The 17677-nt window shown below is 35.8% G+C and overlaps 2 protein-coding genes across 4 annotated transcripts in view; both read left to right on the top strand.

Moving 5' to 3' along the window:
• Positions 1-3887, top strand: part of LOC134848877 (uncharacterized) — a 572430-nt gene extending 568543 nt beyond the window's left edge. For both annotated transcript variants that reach the window (XM_063866392.1, XM_063866391.1), the window contains exon 5: positions 3074-3887. In XM_063866392.1, coding sequence (XP_063722462.1) covers positions 3074-3588 — 515 coding nt within the window. In that variant the 3' untranslated portion in view covers positions 3589-3887. The remainder of the gene's footprint in view (positions 1-3073) is intronic.
• A 6161-nt stretch (positions 3888-10048) lies between these two features.
• Positions 10049-13342, top strand: LOC134848878 (guanylate kinase-like). Of its 2 annotated transcripts, none has more exons than XM_063866393.1 (5): positions 10049-10280; positions 10591-10806; positions 11193-11326; positions 11636-11764; positions 12533-13342. In XM_063866393.1, the coding sequence occupies exons 2-5, from the start codon at positions 10709-10711 to the stop codon at positions 12805-12807; spliced, it is 636 nt and encodes a 211-aa protein (XP_063722463.1). In that variant the 5' UTR covers positions 10049-10280; positions 10591-10708; the 3' UTR covers positions 12808-13342. The 2 variants fall into 2 exon arrangements, with proteins under 2 accessions (XP_063722463.1, XP_063722464.1); XM_063866394.1 differs by having other exon boundaries at positions 10594-10806.
• Positions 13343-17677: the final 4335 nt, after the last annotated feature.

Here is a 17677-nt window from a genome sequence, read left to right on the forward strand (position 1 = left end):
AATTGTTCTACAAACTCAAAGAGCTTTAAAGACATCTATTTTTTTTCTTCGAAATTCTAAGTTTGAAGGTTATTGGAAGTGTTTTTTTTTTCAGTTTCCTTGCGTTCTTTACTCTTTTCCAATCTTCCATTGGCTATGTTAATATGCTGTTATCTAATGAGAAAGCAATATTACTAGTATTTGGACATATAATTGACTATTTCACGAATACAGGCTCTCACATACAGCAGATCACAAAATGAAAATTTGAGTTTTTCCAGCGGTAATGTTAATCACTGTTTTCTGCAGTTTTTTTTTATTTTCTTTTCCATATAAGTTTTTACTTTTTTCATTTTACATTACCGAAATTAGAATTTCATTGCAGAATTTTTCTGGTTGAAGTTAACACATAGCTAACAGTCAGCAGATTGCAAAGCATTATGCTGTTAATTTTAGTTACTTCTATTTAAATTTCAATTTTGTTATAAAGAAATAAATGAACATGGATAGCCGGCTACTGTGCAAGTAGCGCAGAATGTTCCGACCAGTCTTTAAAAGCTACAAAAAAGTTTTGTTTCAAATTAGTGTAGTTTTTTTTGCGAGGTCTGATAAAAGGATCTGATGTAAAACTATAACTTAGGCATCTTCGACTAATAAAAGCCAATTGGACAAAAAATTTTGTAGAAAAATGGCTAGACAATTGAAATTAAAAATATCTTTCACCCCAGTCCGATGTTTGTTTGTGGTACCTGATTTTGCGTGGAAAACAAAAAGAAAGAAAAACTAAAACACACACGAATACAATGTTCCTCCCCATTTTTAATGGTCGGAACAAAAACAACCTTGCTACCAACAGTTGTTACTGTTCTCGAATCTTCAGAAGCAGCTGCTGAAATGCTGATTACATGAAGTTTTCAGTTAAATTGTCTATCGTTTATTCACTGTTTTTTCAGATTCAGTATAGTTTTTTTCGTTTCTCTTATTTCCAAGGTTTTTTTATCAAGTCCATTTTTTTCGGCTAATTTTTGCTTTCAATTTTATCAGGACCTTTGTTAAGTATCAATGAACGCAATGAAGACATTTGTTTAAGTCGAGTTGATTTTTTGTTTTTTTTTCAGGAAAAAGTCTTAAAATTTGTTGAAGCCGAGTTTAGTCTTTCGAGGTTTGACTTTTGATTTGTTTTTAAGTTTAGTTCTTTTTCGGTTGCTAAAAGAAAAGCAAGTTTCGCTCAATCGAGTAACGCGAAAAAACGAAAACGTGAACGACTAGTTTCGAAAGTGGGATTTCTCAGCAGAATAAAAATAATTTCATATTGATCCAGTTCGCTCAAATTGGGTTAATTTTTATTATAAGGAATGTCAATCATAATTTTTCTAAAAAGTTCTTTGTTTTTAGGTCATATATTTCTTTGAAGTCTTGACGTTGTTTTTTTTTTAATTTACAAGTAATCTTCTTTTCGTTTTCTTGTGTTCATTGACACTTTTCCAACTATCTGCTGGCTATGTTTATTTTTTAGGTCAGAGTTTCAATTCATTTCATTTTCTGTTTGAAATGTTTTGTCTGATGCAAAAAATTCTTTTGCTATTCAAGTTTTAAACGGCTAATTCTGAAATTTCCAAACAAAAAAATTAAAATTACTTATTTTTTCTTCAATATAGTCTTACAAGAACGTTAAATGGAGAAGTTCTTTAAAAACTGTGTTGACTTTTCGAAAATTGTTTTTAGTGTTTTTCATATCTTTCATGTCTTTTTGTTTTTAAAGTACCACGATCCTAATACTGAAAGTTGGGAAGAACTTTGTCTTCAACTTTGTTGTGTTTTGGTTTTTTCTTACACTCTCGTTTTCATGCAATTTCAGGTACCACATGTAATAATTAGAATAGATCTAGTGGTATAATATATTGAGGCCCTTACAGTCGTGGGTCGCACTAAAAAGTCTCAACAGTGCTGAGAAACACCGTCTTCAATCTTTTGTTTTTTAGTTTAACTTCGCGTGAGTAGAGAGCGTAAATCATATTATAAGCTATAAAATAAATTTAAGCTTGAATAAGTTCTGAGGTTTCACATAGCATTTTCATAGCCCGAAAACTTGAAAAACTTGAAAATTTCTAATATAAATATTTTTTACCGTGGTGGAAACCGTCTGTGATACTTGCTCAGGAGCCGGTTATCGTCGAGAATTCTACTTTCTGTAGAATTGAAAGTAGAAAGGTAATTATTGAAAATCGCAATTATTTGACTGTTAGTTAGTGGTTATGAGCCGAATGGTTTAGCGGGCATTTTGAAAAATTGCATTCAATTTATCTCTTTTTCAGTGACGAAATTATTTTACGCAATAATTTGGTTATGGGTTTCAGCATCAAATACAGAGAAAGAGCTTCATTACACTTGCGAAGCAAAGTGTATTAGCGGGAACTTTCATCAGTAATGTGCGGTAGCAGTGTAATTTCATATCTGGCTTGACAATTGATTTGTAAAAAGTTAACACAGCTGATGCATTTTAAATTCATCAAATGAACAAAATTGTGTCTTTTTGTATTTGATGCTGCTTTGCTGCATCGAATTGGCAATTTATTAGCATATGTAGCTGCGTTATCGGTGGCTAGTTTTTACGGCATTTTAAGCATCCGTGGGGTTACTCAATTTTGCTAGGTCGCAGATTCGAATCCGAAACGTAGCTGAGTTTTTGCTAATTCGAGGCTTATTTCTATTTTTTCTTATTTCATGTGATAGAGCTGCTTTTTGGTCGTGTTATCGCAACTGTTTGTGAAGCGCAGCTTCACCTCTGTGTAAACATTATATGGTTTAATTGAATGCGATAAGCTCTAATTTTCGTTTTGAAAACAACTTCTTGATTTCTTTTCTCTCTTTTTGCTTAAAGTTTAATTTGTAGGGTTTTTGCTGATATGACATATTTCAAAGAGGTAGCAAAACTTTAAATGTTTTTGAACTATTATAAATTTTGTTTATCTCAAATAATGATTATTTTTGTCTTTCTGTATTGCAAGTTATGTAAAGTATACATTCGTTGAAAAACACATTCTTGGAATCAGTTTCGAATAAACATGTCATTTATTGTGTATTATATCTTCAGGTGCCCCAAAGACTAAATTGGCTTTGAAGCAAGAAGTGAGCGAAGTTGAAGAACACGCGACTGGGTCTGCGGTAAGAGCCGAACCGGAGAATCTCTCACGATCACAATTGACAGCGGTGCACGACATTCCAGCTGCTGCAAATAGTAACAAAGCCGACCTTGCAGCACCTATGAGCAAACATAATGTCGAGGAACCGACAACGTCGATGCACAACCCAGTTTCTGCAGTATCTATTGGCGAGGAGTCTTTTCACTTGGGAGACGAGATTCGGCGAGTATCTCGGGTTGATTCGATTGATAATTTTTCGGAGATGAGTAAAATTGCATTGCAAACGACCATATCCAATTTGACTTTACAGCTACAGAAAGTAAACAGATGCCTCTCAAACTTTGATGATGTTGATCCTGTTTTTGGATTTTCAAGCTCCTATTTTGAATTGTTAAATGTTGTTTCTAAACTAAGTCAGTCGCTCAGTTCTGCTGCTGAAGCGTACAATCGCCTGGGTGAAATTTAATTTTTGCTTGCAATAATTTGTGAAATATCTTCAAGTCACAAAAGTTGATAAATTAAGAAAAATGGACAATGACTGAATTGGTTGTGAACAAAATGATTTTTTGAGATTTTCTGTTTTTTTGCTCAAATGTTGAAAAATAAACACCTTATTTTGTGTGAATGAGCACAATAACTGTGAACTTATTTATTGACTGTTTGTAAATGTCTGTTCCATCGATAGTGAAGTTAAATCTAGCGGTACTTGGATTTCAAATAAAGTATAAATTTTGAAATTCTCGCTGAAATAAAACGTATACATTGTCTCGTTTCTTTCGAATCGCGTTTTTCGAAAGGTTCATTAGGAAATTTGAGTCAGCTTGAAAAGGGTTTTCAACGGTTTTTTTTTCGTTTTATCCAAATGACCCGGTCTGAGATATTTGCAAGAAAGTGTGATGAAGCTACCTGAGGAAAAGAATTCTCGCTATTTCACGTGTGCCACACATTAGTTTATCCTTCTATCTATATCTATTTATTAAACGAATGGTATTATGTTTATTGTACTAACAAGGAGCCATGGTTAAGATGCGGCTATCGAGCGCAACGTTTAAGAAATTGGTATAAGCCAAGCTAAACAAGAGTTTTATAGAACTAAACTTTCTGAATCTGGAGCATTCTAGAAGATTTTTTCATCCCAGTGCTTCAGACAATATCAACTCGATCCAACTTCAAGACTAGACAGTACCTGTCGTTTTTTATGCGCAAGGGATTTCGAGATTATTTTCCTTTATAAGATGAGGGAACCAAAAACAACGAACTTCTCCTTTTGTTAAAGAATATAGAATAGCCAAAATTTAGCTTGAGTTTTAGTAGTTATTTCACAAAAGCTGCTAGAAAGTGATGGAAACTGACCTTGAAATTCTCGCCTAGAAAATTTTTGTCTTGCGTTTTTTAAGAGTAATGAACATAATGAAGACTCCTATATAGGTTTTGCTGATTTTTTTTCAAGAAAATGCTCTAATAACTACAGGTGTACATTCATACATATTGATGCATTTATGAATGAACTTAGGTATATATGCAAATTTTGAGTTCAATTGAAATTTATCTGCGGAAAGTTACGTAAATAGCACTCCAAATACGAACGTGGAAATGACGCGAAAAAATGTGAACTTTCTATTTTCGAAAGTGGAATTCAATTTTCAGATTTCTAGCGGAATAAAAACTTTACTTATTATTAAAAATGTTACGTTTTTCGTAACAGTTTCGTTCACGCTAGCCAAAACAGTAATGCTTTAAAGTTGTATCGATCGATTGCTTGAAAAAAATTTCTTCTTTTGGGAACCAATTTATTTATGAACTTGCTCAGAAAATTGCGCCATGAAAAAACTTGAATTTTTCTAAATTTTACTGCTTAATGAGCTGTCTCAGAAAACTTCTTTTTTTTCGAACAGACTTGCCCCCATGAAAATTTTCTAGCATTTTGAAGTTTCATCGCTTGATTACTTTGCTTAGCAAATTTTTGCGAAATTATTCGTGCTTTTAAAAAAACTTGAATTGTTTCTTAGGTTTATTGCTGATGAGCTTGCTAAAAAACATGAATTATCTACAAATACTCCGAAGTTTCAATCGCTTGATTAGCTAGAATTAGAAAAAACTCCAACTTTTTACAAACTGATTCGTGCTATTTAAGAACTTGAATTTTTCCAATGAGGCCATCGGTCTTCGAGCTCGCATTAGAAAATTGCAATTTGTTGCAAAATGATTTGCCCCTTGAAGTATGAATCGCCCCTTGAAATATTTGTTAGTTTTATCGCCTGATGAGCTTGCTTAGAAAAAATTTTTGTGAACCGACTCGTCCTATGAAATAGCTTAAAACATTTCGAAGTTTTGTGGTAGATGACGTTGCTTCGGCAAACTTAGGAGTTAGCGAACCAATTTTTGGAAGATTTTTTGACCATTCCAATGTTTTTGGAAGATCCCACCTTGAAAAAAATCATGTTGGTTCTTATGTAGTGGAAGACGTTTTAGCCTGTTGGTGATATTATATTTCAGAAATTTTCTTGCTAATTTTATTTTTAAACGCGGACAAAAATGAGAACAAACTGAATACGATGTTTTCAATTTCTGAACAAATTAATTGTGGTCTAAATAATCTCTATTTTAATCTTCCAAGAAAAATATTTTAACGAACTAACTGTTTTAAAAGGGTCGTCTTGAATATTAGATTACAAAACGAATTTACTCGGAAGCTCATTTAGTTATTTTATTGGTCGGGCGGTAGTGACTTCTTGTAAGTATTTTTGATTTAGTTGAAAGTACTCTTGGTATTGTAGTAAATTTTTTAGGGACATTTCAGGTTCAATTCTCGCAAATCAATTTAATTCTGAAATCAAAATAAACCAAGATATGGATAATAGTTTTGAAACTCAGTCTGTGAGCAGCATAGATGACGTCAGAAGCAACCTCTCAGCACGTTATGACCATTTATTTAGCTCTTAATTTAATGACCCTGTAGGTCATTCGTAAATTTTGAAAAATAACACCAAAAACTTGAAAAAGTTTGATAGATTCTGTTCAAATTGTTCGTGTAATTGATTGAGTTGAAATGCCTTAAAAAGTGTATTGAAATGGTCATCACTGATCGAAAGCTGACGAGCACTTGTCTGAAAAGACCAACAAAGATGTTGTTTCAAGTCCGCAACTGACGCCTGTGTCTTCGGCATGTCTAGCGTGCATACAGGGGCGATAGAATCAACCAACTCCATAAATATGGGAACTCTTCGAAGTAGAACTCGGAACTGTGAATGTAAATGATTTCGGAGTGCAGCTGTTAACTGCTCTAAGCTGAAGCTGTGATTTAGTACACACATATTTTTTTCGATAGCAAGGGATTACACTTGCTGAGCGTAGTGTAATACTACAAAGCAATTTTTTTTCCAATCCATTTTGCAAATAAAGTGCTCATGTGGCCTCATTTCTGGCATTTTTCTATTCGAATCAGAGCGTTGAAATAGCTTTTTTTATTTGGTGGCATATTTCAGATTCAAATCCGAAACAAATAGTTTCATTTTTTAATTGGTGGCAAATTTTAGTTTCCAATTCGGGACATTGAATTTAATATCGCACGAATTGATTTTCACTTAAATATGTTGTGATGCTTTTTGTCAGGAAAAATTCCTAAAACTTGTTCACGCTCAAAATAGGTTTTTCGTAGTGCAACTTTCGAATTCTTTTTAAGTTCAGTTCGTTTCTTTTTTTTTACACTATGCACCTTTTGACTTTACACTACGAGTAAACACCTTCTTTTGTTCTAACTTTACTCGCAAAAAAGTGTTCATCGAAAGTAGAAAGTGTTCACTTATTTGGTGGCACTTTTGCTATAATCACGATCAAGCATTGAAAATTCATAGCATCTGTTCTCTGCTTTTTTGGGGCTAGCGGTTGTGATGTAATAAGCGTGCGTGGCTGAGTGGTTATTGCGTGAGTCTCATAATCTCTAGGTCTCAGATCGAATCTGATACCTAGCCGAACTTTTGCCAATTCGAGGCTTATTTCTACTTTTTCTTATTACACTATAGAGCTGCTTTTTGTATTCTCAATTGTGTTTGCGAAGCGAAGCTTCGCATCCGTGTAAAAAGAAGGCAAACTATCGAAAATCTAAAGTTTAAAAGTCATGAGGAATGTATCAAAAAAGGATTTAATTTTTAAAATTTTTTGCGGACTAAAAAACGACCGATTGCAAATAAAGGAGCGAATTGATCAATAAATTTATTGCCGTGTTGGCTGGTTTTTTGCTAATCTGCTTTTCACAGCTCTGTTGACTAGCGTCAAGTATTGGTTCCTGGTAATTTTTTCGCAAAGTTTCAGCAAGCATTTCAACAAATATGAAACAACAGCGTTATTATTTAATTTGGAAATCGCATTTTTTTTTAAATTTGAAATATAAAGACGCAATTTGCTTACAAACAAATCAACCGTAGAATTTCATAGTCAAAAAATTACGAAAGAGGAAAATTTAGTTTTCAGGTTTAGTGGGAAAGTTAATGTTTATGAAATTAATTACATGTTGTTAGTTCGGTCCACCAGTGCGTTAATTTTTTTTTTCAAGGTCCATCGTAAATTGCTCCTTTTTAAAAGATTTGTTCGCGAATTTAATGGCCCTTTTTTGCGCCTGTGTTTGTCACTTATAGTTCTGTTCAGTATTATCTTCTTCTCCGTTTGTTTTTTTGTATTCAGTTTAGTTTTCACTTCTATATTTTGGAATAACATTCGTTTCATTTTCCGAGGTAAATTTTTTTCAGCGGTTATAATATGTATAAATGGCTAAAGTTTTCCTAGGCCCGAAAGCTTAAATTAAAAAAGATCTTTATTGAGCAAAGAACAATCATTTTTATGAGGCTTCAATCAGGAGCTTTCAGAAGTTTTCCGATGAAAACTAGCGAATTGAATTCAAAGAAAATAAAATACCCTTGCGATAAGCAAGGGTATTGCAATCGGGTATTAGGTTTTTCCCGTAAACAACTTTGTCCACAGGACTCATTGGACTCCTAGTGGTACATTGGTTCATAATGAATTCAAATTTCATCGTGTCTCTTGCACACGTAGCCTCGTGGTAACGCAGACGCGTAGGACAGCAAAGTTACTGGTTTCGAATCTGATAAATGCTCCGGTTTAAAAAAATATTCGGCCTATTATTTGTCTGATCATGTTTTGTCGGCTTAGTTGCCACATCTAAGAATTGTTTATTTTAGCTGCAAACAATTTTCACTGCTGTTGTTTTTAGTATTTTAAAAATCCGGCCGAGTCGAAATTTGTTTTTCACATTGGTTGTAATTTTACCAGCTCGATTTGTTAATTATTTTTTTTCGTCTTTTTATCGGCTTAATAATTTTCGGCTTCATTAATATCGATTTAGTGGTCTCTTATTGCTTCGTTATGACCAAAAAAGTATTGTGCGCGTGTGTGTGCTCTGAGGGGAAAGCAGACTTTATCATTTTTTTTATGTTTTTCAGATCGCAGGTAGTTTTTTTTAAGCAGTTTCAGGCTTAAATAAGGACCGTTTAGGAGTGCAACCTGTTACAAAAAGTCTCTAACTCCAACCTGCACCAGCGCGTGTAGGACATGCATTCTCGATTTGCTGTTAACTTTTAGAGCATACTGGAAGGTTGCTGGTATTTTTTGCAAGGTGGAAAGCGTGACATGTTCACCAGGCTTGAAACTCGCTTCCAAGACCGTGGTATACGCAGTGCTAATTGACCAGGTTGGCAGATACCTGTTAGCAGGTTAACTGCCTCACTTCACACTTAGAATTTTGCACACCTGAAGTTTCTGCTTGATCTCAACTAAAGGAATCCGTCACTGAACGCGCTCTTCATTTTTAAAACTGTACGGGGAACCTTTGATCTGCTATGGTATCAAACTCGAATATGCCTACTTTCTTTTTTTTTGTTCATGTCTTTTAATTACACCACACAGAAAAAAAAACGACACTAATTTGAATTTTTTTTTGTATTTTTGTTAATGGTCAGAACATTCTGTGCTACCTGCATAGTAACCGGCTATCCTTGTTACATTCTGTATTCTATCGCCCCCCCCCCCCTTAATGTGAACAGGAGAGTGAGAAAATGACCCGTGAGTTTGTGTCTGTGAGGTCGCATGTGTTGATCAAACTGCAGGCGGCTGCAGAACTGACTCACGTGCGCAAAACATCAGACGGAGTGGTGAAAATGAAGAATGAAGTTGACCGGTTGAAACAAGAGATGGAAGCACTGAAACTGGAAATGAAGTCCTTTTCCATCTGAACATTTCAGAGAAAATTAGTCTATTAAAAAACCGATCAAATTCTTAAATCTCAGTATGAAAATGTGTTTAAAAAAGTTCTGTCATCTGATTAATTAAATCAGCTTTAATTTAATCTACATTATTGTTATCTCGGTAATTGTGTTCTAATGATTCGAAGCTTGAACTCTAAAGAAAAAGACACGAAAATTGAATGACAATTGTTACCTTCAAAATTGATATCGGTCTGAAAAGGGGTGTTTTTTTTTTGCGTTCTGCTAATTTTACGACTGTTGAGTCGTGATTTTTTAATGAATATTGAAATGGAATCCTTGAAGTGAAATCGTATTTTGAAAAATTAGATCATTGGCTTAACTTGTTTCTAGCTGCGTTTGAACTATCAGTAGCGCAAATAGATCAAGCGATGTTAATGGTAGCGTCAGTCGTCTTTATCTTTTTATTTATGAAAAATTTAGTGCTTTTATCAAGATCAACAGGAGGTAATTTGACAAAGTATAATGTTTCCACGTAATTCTTTTGTGAAATTGAAAAAAAACTGGATTCGTTTTGTGACAGTTTTCATACAATTTTTTGTTGTTTGAATATAATTTTCATACAGTTTTTTGTTTGAAAATAATTTTCATAGAATTTTTTGTTGTTTGAATATAATAGAAATTTCGAATTGAGTTTCACGTTTCAGGTTAAGTATATATGTGGCGAAGTGTTGAAACCTGAGATTGGAACAGTCTTTTCTGACGTTTTTCTCTTCTCTCCTGTCGCTTGTGTGGATGAAGTGGAACTTGAATTTCGTAGATTTCTAGCTGCTAGTGTATCTTTTTTCATTGTATTCCATTACATTAAAGTAGTCACAATTGGAGTCTCAAGATCGCCTCTCGGATTAATCCGTGTTTTATCATCGTCATCTTCATCATCATCGTAAGTGAAGTCCATAATATATAATCTGGCTAGACTAGCCAGTTAATTGATGGCGGACATGACGAATAAATTAGTCTTATGCGAAAATTAAAGTTCTTTTAATTCCGGCTGAAAAGCAAATGAGGCTTTGTGAACGAGCTTCTTAAAATATTTCAACATCAATTTAGGACAGTAAACTTGAGAATATGATAATAATTTTTCAGTAAGAAGAAAAATTCATCTTCGTTGCCATTCGTTTTCAAGTGTTGAATAGAAAAAGATAAATTTAGAAGTTTAAATTTAGGACATCATTGTTTCTGTTATTGTTCAGTAGAAAATACTGGCTCTTCCCGAACCATAGACTCTGTTGGTGCTCGTCTCTAATTGTTCGTGACTGCAGTAGTAATCCATCTTTATCATCATCTGAAGAAAGAGAGCGAGTGGCGAAAATGAGTAGACCAGTGGTTGTTAGTGGGCCGAGTGGATGTGGAAAATCAACCCTGGTTAACAAACTACTCTCAAAAGAACATTACAAAAACAAATTCCTGTAAGTTTTCCACTTTTTGAAGTCATTTATTCATGAAGGAAAGAAAAAAAATTAATTCTCTCGTCGAATCTTAAAGAATAGCTTTTTTTGACTCAGAGCTCTTTTTTAAGCCAAAAACGGAAATGTTCACAAGTAGACAAACTTTGTCAATTTAACCGGATTGTGCCCATAAACCCATTTTTAGGCGTTGTTTAGTTTTTTTTGTTTGTGTTTCTTCCGATGTTGGATCCAAGTTGTGAGTGGCGATATGAGAAAGACACCCGCAGAAATGTTAATATAGATATTTTGTATATTGTAGATAGTAAGAGCACAATCAGGGTTGAGAAAAAGATGGAACAGCATCATTTAACATATACTCGTGGTTGATGTTTCTTTTTTTTGTTCAGGTTCTCGGTGTCCCATACGACTCGGAGTCCCCGACCAAGAGAGGAGGACGGAGTGGCCTATCACTTTACTACAAAAGACAACTTCAGACACATGATAGACCAGGGACTGTTTCTCGAGTGGGCAGAGTTTGGAGGTAACATTAACTTAGGGGCGGATGTAAGGGCGGATTTGACCCCTCGCCACCAAAGGGGTCCCCTCTTTGGTACTATTTCGCGACATCCATTTTCGGCCGAACGACCATAAAATATGTCTTTTTTTCCAATTTTCTCAAATAGTTATTTTCGTGAAAAAAGTGATAATAATAAAATATTTTAGGGGATTTTTTCTTCAAGTTCCGAATGTTGAAAAATTATAAAAACTCATCCTTGACTTTTTGAAACTTTTCTAAATTTCTGTGAGCTATAGCTATATGTTTTTTGATATGCTCCCCTTGACTGTTTAGGCAATTTGTATGGCAGCTCTAAGAAGGCGGTGACTGACATAGCGAGTAAGGCAGGGAATCCAGTTTGTCTCTTGGACCTGGAGATGAATGGAGTGAAGCAGTTGAAAGCACTCGACGAACAGAAGAAAGGTGAGATCATTTGCTGAATGGTAGGCAAAATAAGCTTCAGTTTTTTTCAAATTTAGTTGAGTAGTATCAAAAACTACCAATCTCAAATTGTACTTGAAATTCAAAGATATCTAAGGCCATATATTTTTTCTTTGAAATTCGAAAGTTGAAGATTTAAAAAAAAATACGTTAGTTTTTTTCAGTTTCGTTGAGTTGATTGACTCTTTGTCTGTTGGTTGTGTCAGGAAAAGTCTTGAAATGCTCTAATAACATAGGGAGTGCATTCATAATTCTAAATGCATATATGAATCCCGTTCGGTATATATGCACTTTTTAAGAGTCGATGAATGTAGTTCAGAGACGTATATAGGTCGAGATGATTTTTTGAATGTTTTTTTTTCAGGAATAGTCCTAAATTTAGTTCAGGTTCAAATTTACTTCTTCGCGGTTTGAATTTCGATTTCTTTTTAAGTTACTTCATTTTCTTTGTTAAAAGGAAGGCAAAGTCCGCTATCGAACAGCAAAAGTGTAAAACTTGTAAAAAGTGTTAAAAAAAGTGACCGACTTCTAGTTTTGAGAGTGGAATTTATTTTTTTATCAAGACATTTTTTGAGTGGAAGATTTTTTTTGGCAATGTAGAAAAAGCATTTAATCTGCAAGTTTGAAGATTTGATTGCGAGATAATAAAATTTATTGAATGTTTGAGGCTCGCTGTAATTTTTCTCCTGATGATGATACAGCTAGCGCTGCAAGGTGTTAAACAAAAGATTTAACAAGGGGTTTGCTTAGGTCTCAATTGTTTCTACATCTTCATAAATGTTCCTTCAATGGAGATCCTGGAAGCGCGTCTACGAGAAAGAAACACTGAAACTGAAAAGAGTCTGAAGAAACGTCTGGACAGAGCGAAACAAGATGCCTCTTTCGGAACCACTCCTGGCAACTTCGACGTCGTCATTGTTAACGACGACTTGGACGTCGCCTATTCCAAGTTCGAAGCGGCGATGTTAGATGCGAACCCTCACTTGAAGCCAAAGCCTGCCAACAACATATTCGGAGATATCTGACCAGTAATATAGAAAATATAGAAGAAATACGGTGAAGATGAAGCAAAAATAAAACATTCAGAAACTTTGGTTGTCTTATATTTGTCTGGAACTAGATTTCTGAGTACTCGGTGTCTGATGCTCTTTGCTGAAACTCAGTCATTTTGATGCGGGGATTCAATCCATTATAGTGTCACATGTTTAGCTGCCATTTTCTTTCATTTTAAAAATCAAACATGTATCTGCTGTTAGCTGATTATTACTCGTTGGTTTTGCCAACCCGATTCAATGTTGTTGTAAAGTGAAAACTCGCTTGCGCTCCTTGACCTCAGTTTAGTTGTACACAAACCTTATAAAGTTGCCCCATTTTGTAAAAATGTTCATAAATTCAATATTTGCATGGCTGAGAGAAATAAGCGTGGAAATTTAGAGAACGAGAACCATTTTTTTTCACGTGCATTTAATTTCGGATATGTTGTCATTGCAATCAGGTGATCCTGGGTTCGATCTTCCGATTGCACAACTCTCATAAGGAGGCAAAATACTTTATATTTGCCCTACTTTTGGCAGCGCATTCGCTAACTATTTTGTGGAAATCTGTAAGAAATTTCAGACTTAAGTATATCTGCCTTTTGTTTGTCGGCGTAGGTACCGCAGTGCGGTCCTTATGTTAAAGTTCAGGCTTTTTTAACACCGTTTTAATGATTTCTTCTGTTTTTCAGAAGAAATTCTTTGAATGCTTCTTAAATTACAGAACTGCGTTCATACATTTTAATAAATTTACACTTGCGAAGCGAAGTGTATTAGTATGAACTGTCTTTATTTCCAACCTAAGTCGCAAATAAAAGTGCTATGTTAGGTGGCACTTTTGAATCGGTAGACTGCAGTAGCAGTATAATATCATATGTGCTTTGGCATTTGATTAGTAAAAAGTTAACACTTTTAATGCATTTTTAATTCATCAAATGAACCGAAAAGAGTTATTTGTTTCAAACAGCAAACTAAAAAGCTCAATTTCAGAAATTTTTAACTCAATCTGTCCCGCAATTTTTTTAAAATGCATAGTTTATACATAATTTAATGTTTTCTAATTAATTACATGCAAACTTTCGTCTTTTTGTATTTGGTGCTACTTTTGCTGTATGCCATTGGCATTTCATTAGCATATGTAGCTGAATTATTGGTTGCTAGTTTTTGGAAATTTTACGCATCCGTGGCTGAGTGGTTAGTGCGTTAGACCCAAATGTGCTAGGTCGCAGATTAGAATCCGACACGTAGCCGAGTTTTTTTCTAATTCGAGGCCTAATTCTACTTTTTTTTATTTAACATGATAGAGCTGATTTTTGGTCGTGTTCTCGTGAAGCTTCGTCTTTGTGTAAAAAATTAGTTAGATAGAATTCGCAGCGATTATAACTGATATTTTTTGCTATCAGCTGATCCTAGATTCGATTTTTCGTACTGCGCAAGTTTTTCACGGAGATAAGTTAGCATGCTTCTGGCAAATCGAAGTAATAGCATGCTTCTGGAATAAGTTTCTAATCGAAAACAAAAACTATTTTTAGATGCGGTGTCTGATGTAATACACAGACGGCACATTTAAGTTATAAAAGCTATTACGTTTTTGATTAGCAATATAAAATCAGAATATAGTTTTTTTTCAGGTTAACTAGTTCAGCAAATCAGAGAATTGTTAGCTTATTTTTCCTTTTTTTGTGTGTGTGTATCGAATTCGTAATGTCAACTTGTAACTTAAAGAGGGGAGGTAAAGTTCATGCTTGGGACGATAGAGGTCTTTAGTTGGAATGCGACTAGGTCCTGTTTTTGTTACAAACGAAAAAGTTAGTGACGAAAAATGTTTGTCGTTTTTTTTCGTAGTTTCAAGTGGTTTCTACTATCAATCAAAATCATTAAATATTTTCCAGTTTTGATGAAAATAATTACGTTCCATATTTTTTTTGCAAATATGACTTGCAAATTTGATTTTTTGAGTAATAAACTCTAATATCTGTCTTGGTGATCTTTTTTTTTCAGGAAAAAGTCGTAAAGGTTATTCAAACCCAATTTTGATTTTTCTGTTTTTCTAAGCTCATTTCATTTCATAAAAGGAAATCAAACTGACTGTCCAGCAGCAAATTTGTAAAAGTAGCAAAAAAGGTGATCGATTTCTAATTAAAGAAATAGAATTTAATTATCAGCTTTCCCAGCGTAATGAAAACTTTACATAATGATCCTAATATTTCAAAACTACGCAAAACTTTTTCAAATATCATTTTCATTATCAATGTTCTGGGCTCAATTTTGTTATGCAAATAACATTCAATTAGAAAATCAAATTAGAACATTTCTTTTTTGGTGCCAAAAATTAGATATTAGGTATCGTCTTAGTTTATTTTCAGGCTAAACTTCAAAATAAAAAATCAATTGAATAGCCCTCGGTAAAAATTAATTTTCACTATTTCTCTATTGTTTTATAGCCTAGATGATCTGTATACAATGAGTATTCAATTTGATAAAAATTGATTGAAATTGATTTTTTGTTACTCAAATACGTAGAAAATGAAAGCAAAAAAAAAGGTTTAACTCGATTTAGAACTGATTGAAGATTTTGATTTTTGAAGCACATTTTAATATCAAATTGAATCGATTCTAAATGGATTCAAATGAATTTTTAAGGTCTATGGTATCAAAATTGATTGCAATCCATTTCTAGTCAAAACGGGCTGAAAACAGTCGGCTGAAAAGATCCGAGCATTTCACGACCTGACTCAGAAAAACTATGCCTTTGGATGTAGGGATGTGCCATTACAAGGCCAATTTATTTTGTGAATTGTGAGCGGATTCCGCAGCAAGGGCGCTCTTTGTTGTTCGTTTGTTCTTTTGTTTTCTTTCAGCGTTTCGACGAGTTTTTAACATGTTTAAATACTATTCAATGCACAATTTGACTCGTAATGACGCTCGCTCCTCATTGTGATTACAAATTCATTGAATAACTTTAGAGAACTGAATGGAGGTGAAATTAAGCTGGAAATCAGCAATGGAAATTTTAGGGGCTGGAAAACAAAACTAATATCCTTCAAAATTGTTACCCACTAATGCCACCAATAACCTTTCGCAGCGAGTTTCGGCCGGTACTTTTCTCTCTTGCCTGAAACTTGCATCGTTATTTTAATCCTAGTATCTGGCTTCGAAATTGACTGCAAATATCTGGATGTCATTTTTTAATCCAATTTTTTAAATACGTAAGATAGATCACGTGAAAAGTTTCTTGGATCATGCAACTGGCTAGCTCTGTCTTGAAAACCCCACAAAGATCTGGAAAAGTGAATTCTGCTAATTAGATTCATAATTTGAAAAACTAAAATTTCGTTTGAAAAACGGAAAATTTCACAGTTTGCATATGGTGCTGAAGTTTAGATTTAGGTGTTTGGTACCAGAACATCGGGCAATAACAAGTATAGCCATTTGCTGTGAAAATAGCGCACAACGTTTCATGAGAATTTTGCTTAAAGTCCTAATCTATCTATTAAATTTTTAATCATGTCTGCCTATCTCCCCACGTTCAAGCCATACCACATGTCTGATGCTTCTTAAGCTGTCAGAATTAAACAAAATTTTACTCGTTAGGCTGTAATATATAAAGCAGTGTTTAGGAAAATTTTCAGGGCTTGGTAGGGCAGGGCCACGCAGGGTAGGGAGAACAAGGCAGTGCAGGCAAGTCGAGGAGGGGCGTGGTAGGGCAGCGCAAGACAGGGCAGAGCGATGAGTGGCATGGCAGGGTAAAGGAGCGCAGGGTGAGGTGGATCAAGGCATGGTAGGGCCGAGAAGGACTGCGTGAGGGAGGCAACGCGATAACGCGAAAAGCAAGGCAGCGCACAAAAGCAGGGCAGCGCACAAAGGTAACGCGAAAAGCAGGACAGCGCACAAAAGAGCAGGGTATTGCAGCAAAGATAAGAAAACAGGGCGAGCAAAGAGGGGTGGAGCAGGGCAGGGCGAGGAGGGGCAATGCTGGGTACGGCAGCTCAAGCTAAGGCCGGGCAGCGCAAAAGCAAGTAGGGCAAGTGAGAAGTGGCGAGATAGGGCCACGCAAGGCAGGTCAGAGCGAGGAGCGGCAGGGTTCGACAGGACGAGGTAGGGTAGGGAGCGCAAAGCAAGACAGGGCAGGTCGAGGAGGGGCGGGATAGGACAACGCAAGGCAGGTCAGAGTGAGGAGGGGCAAAGCAGGGCGAGGAAAATCAGGGCCGGGTGGAGAGTGCAAAGCAGGGGCGGGCGAGGAGGGAAAAGGCAGGGTAGGGCAACGAACGGCAGGAGGGGGAGGCACAATAAAGGAGCACAGGGCGGGGTGGTTCAAGGCTTAGTAGGGCAGGGCACGGCCAGGCAGGCTGTTGTTAGGAAGGACAGGGCGAGGAGGGCTAGGACGTAACAGGAGAGGAGGCGCAAGGCAGGGCAGGGCGAGGAAACGCACGGCAGGGTAGGGTAGCGCATGGCCGAATGATGAGGTACAAGGCCATGGTAGGAGAGCTCAAGGCAACGCGTGACCGGGCGAGGAGGAGCAAGGCAGAGCAGTGCAGCGAACAAAAGTGCAGGATATCGTAGCGCAAGGCTAAGCCAGCAGGGCAGGGAGAGGGATGGTGAAGCATGCAGGGTGACGAGGAGCAGGGCAGGGTAGGGCAGCTTCTCAAAGCAAGGCCGGCACCACAAAGACAGGCAGGTTAAGGTAATGCAGCGAAGCGTCGGGTGATGAGTGCCAAGTTCATGATAGGTGATAGACCAACAGAACAGTGCACGGTAGCGCAACACAAGGCAAAACATAGCAATGCAAAGAGAGCGAAGATAAAGCAAGGCTGCGCAAAGTTGGGCATCGATGCGAAGGGCAGAGTGGGACAGCTCAACT

Source organism: Symsagittifera roscoffensis, chromosome 6 (assembly GCF_963678635.1).
Source record: "Symsagittifera roscoffensis chromosome 6, txSymRosc1.1, whole genome shotgun sequence".
NCBI lineage: Eukaryota > Metazoa > Xenacoelomorpha > Acoela > Convolutidae > Symsagittifera > Symsagittifera roscoffensis.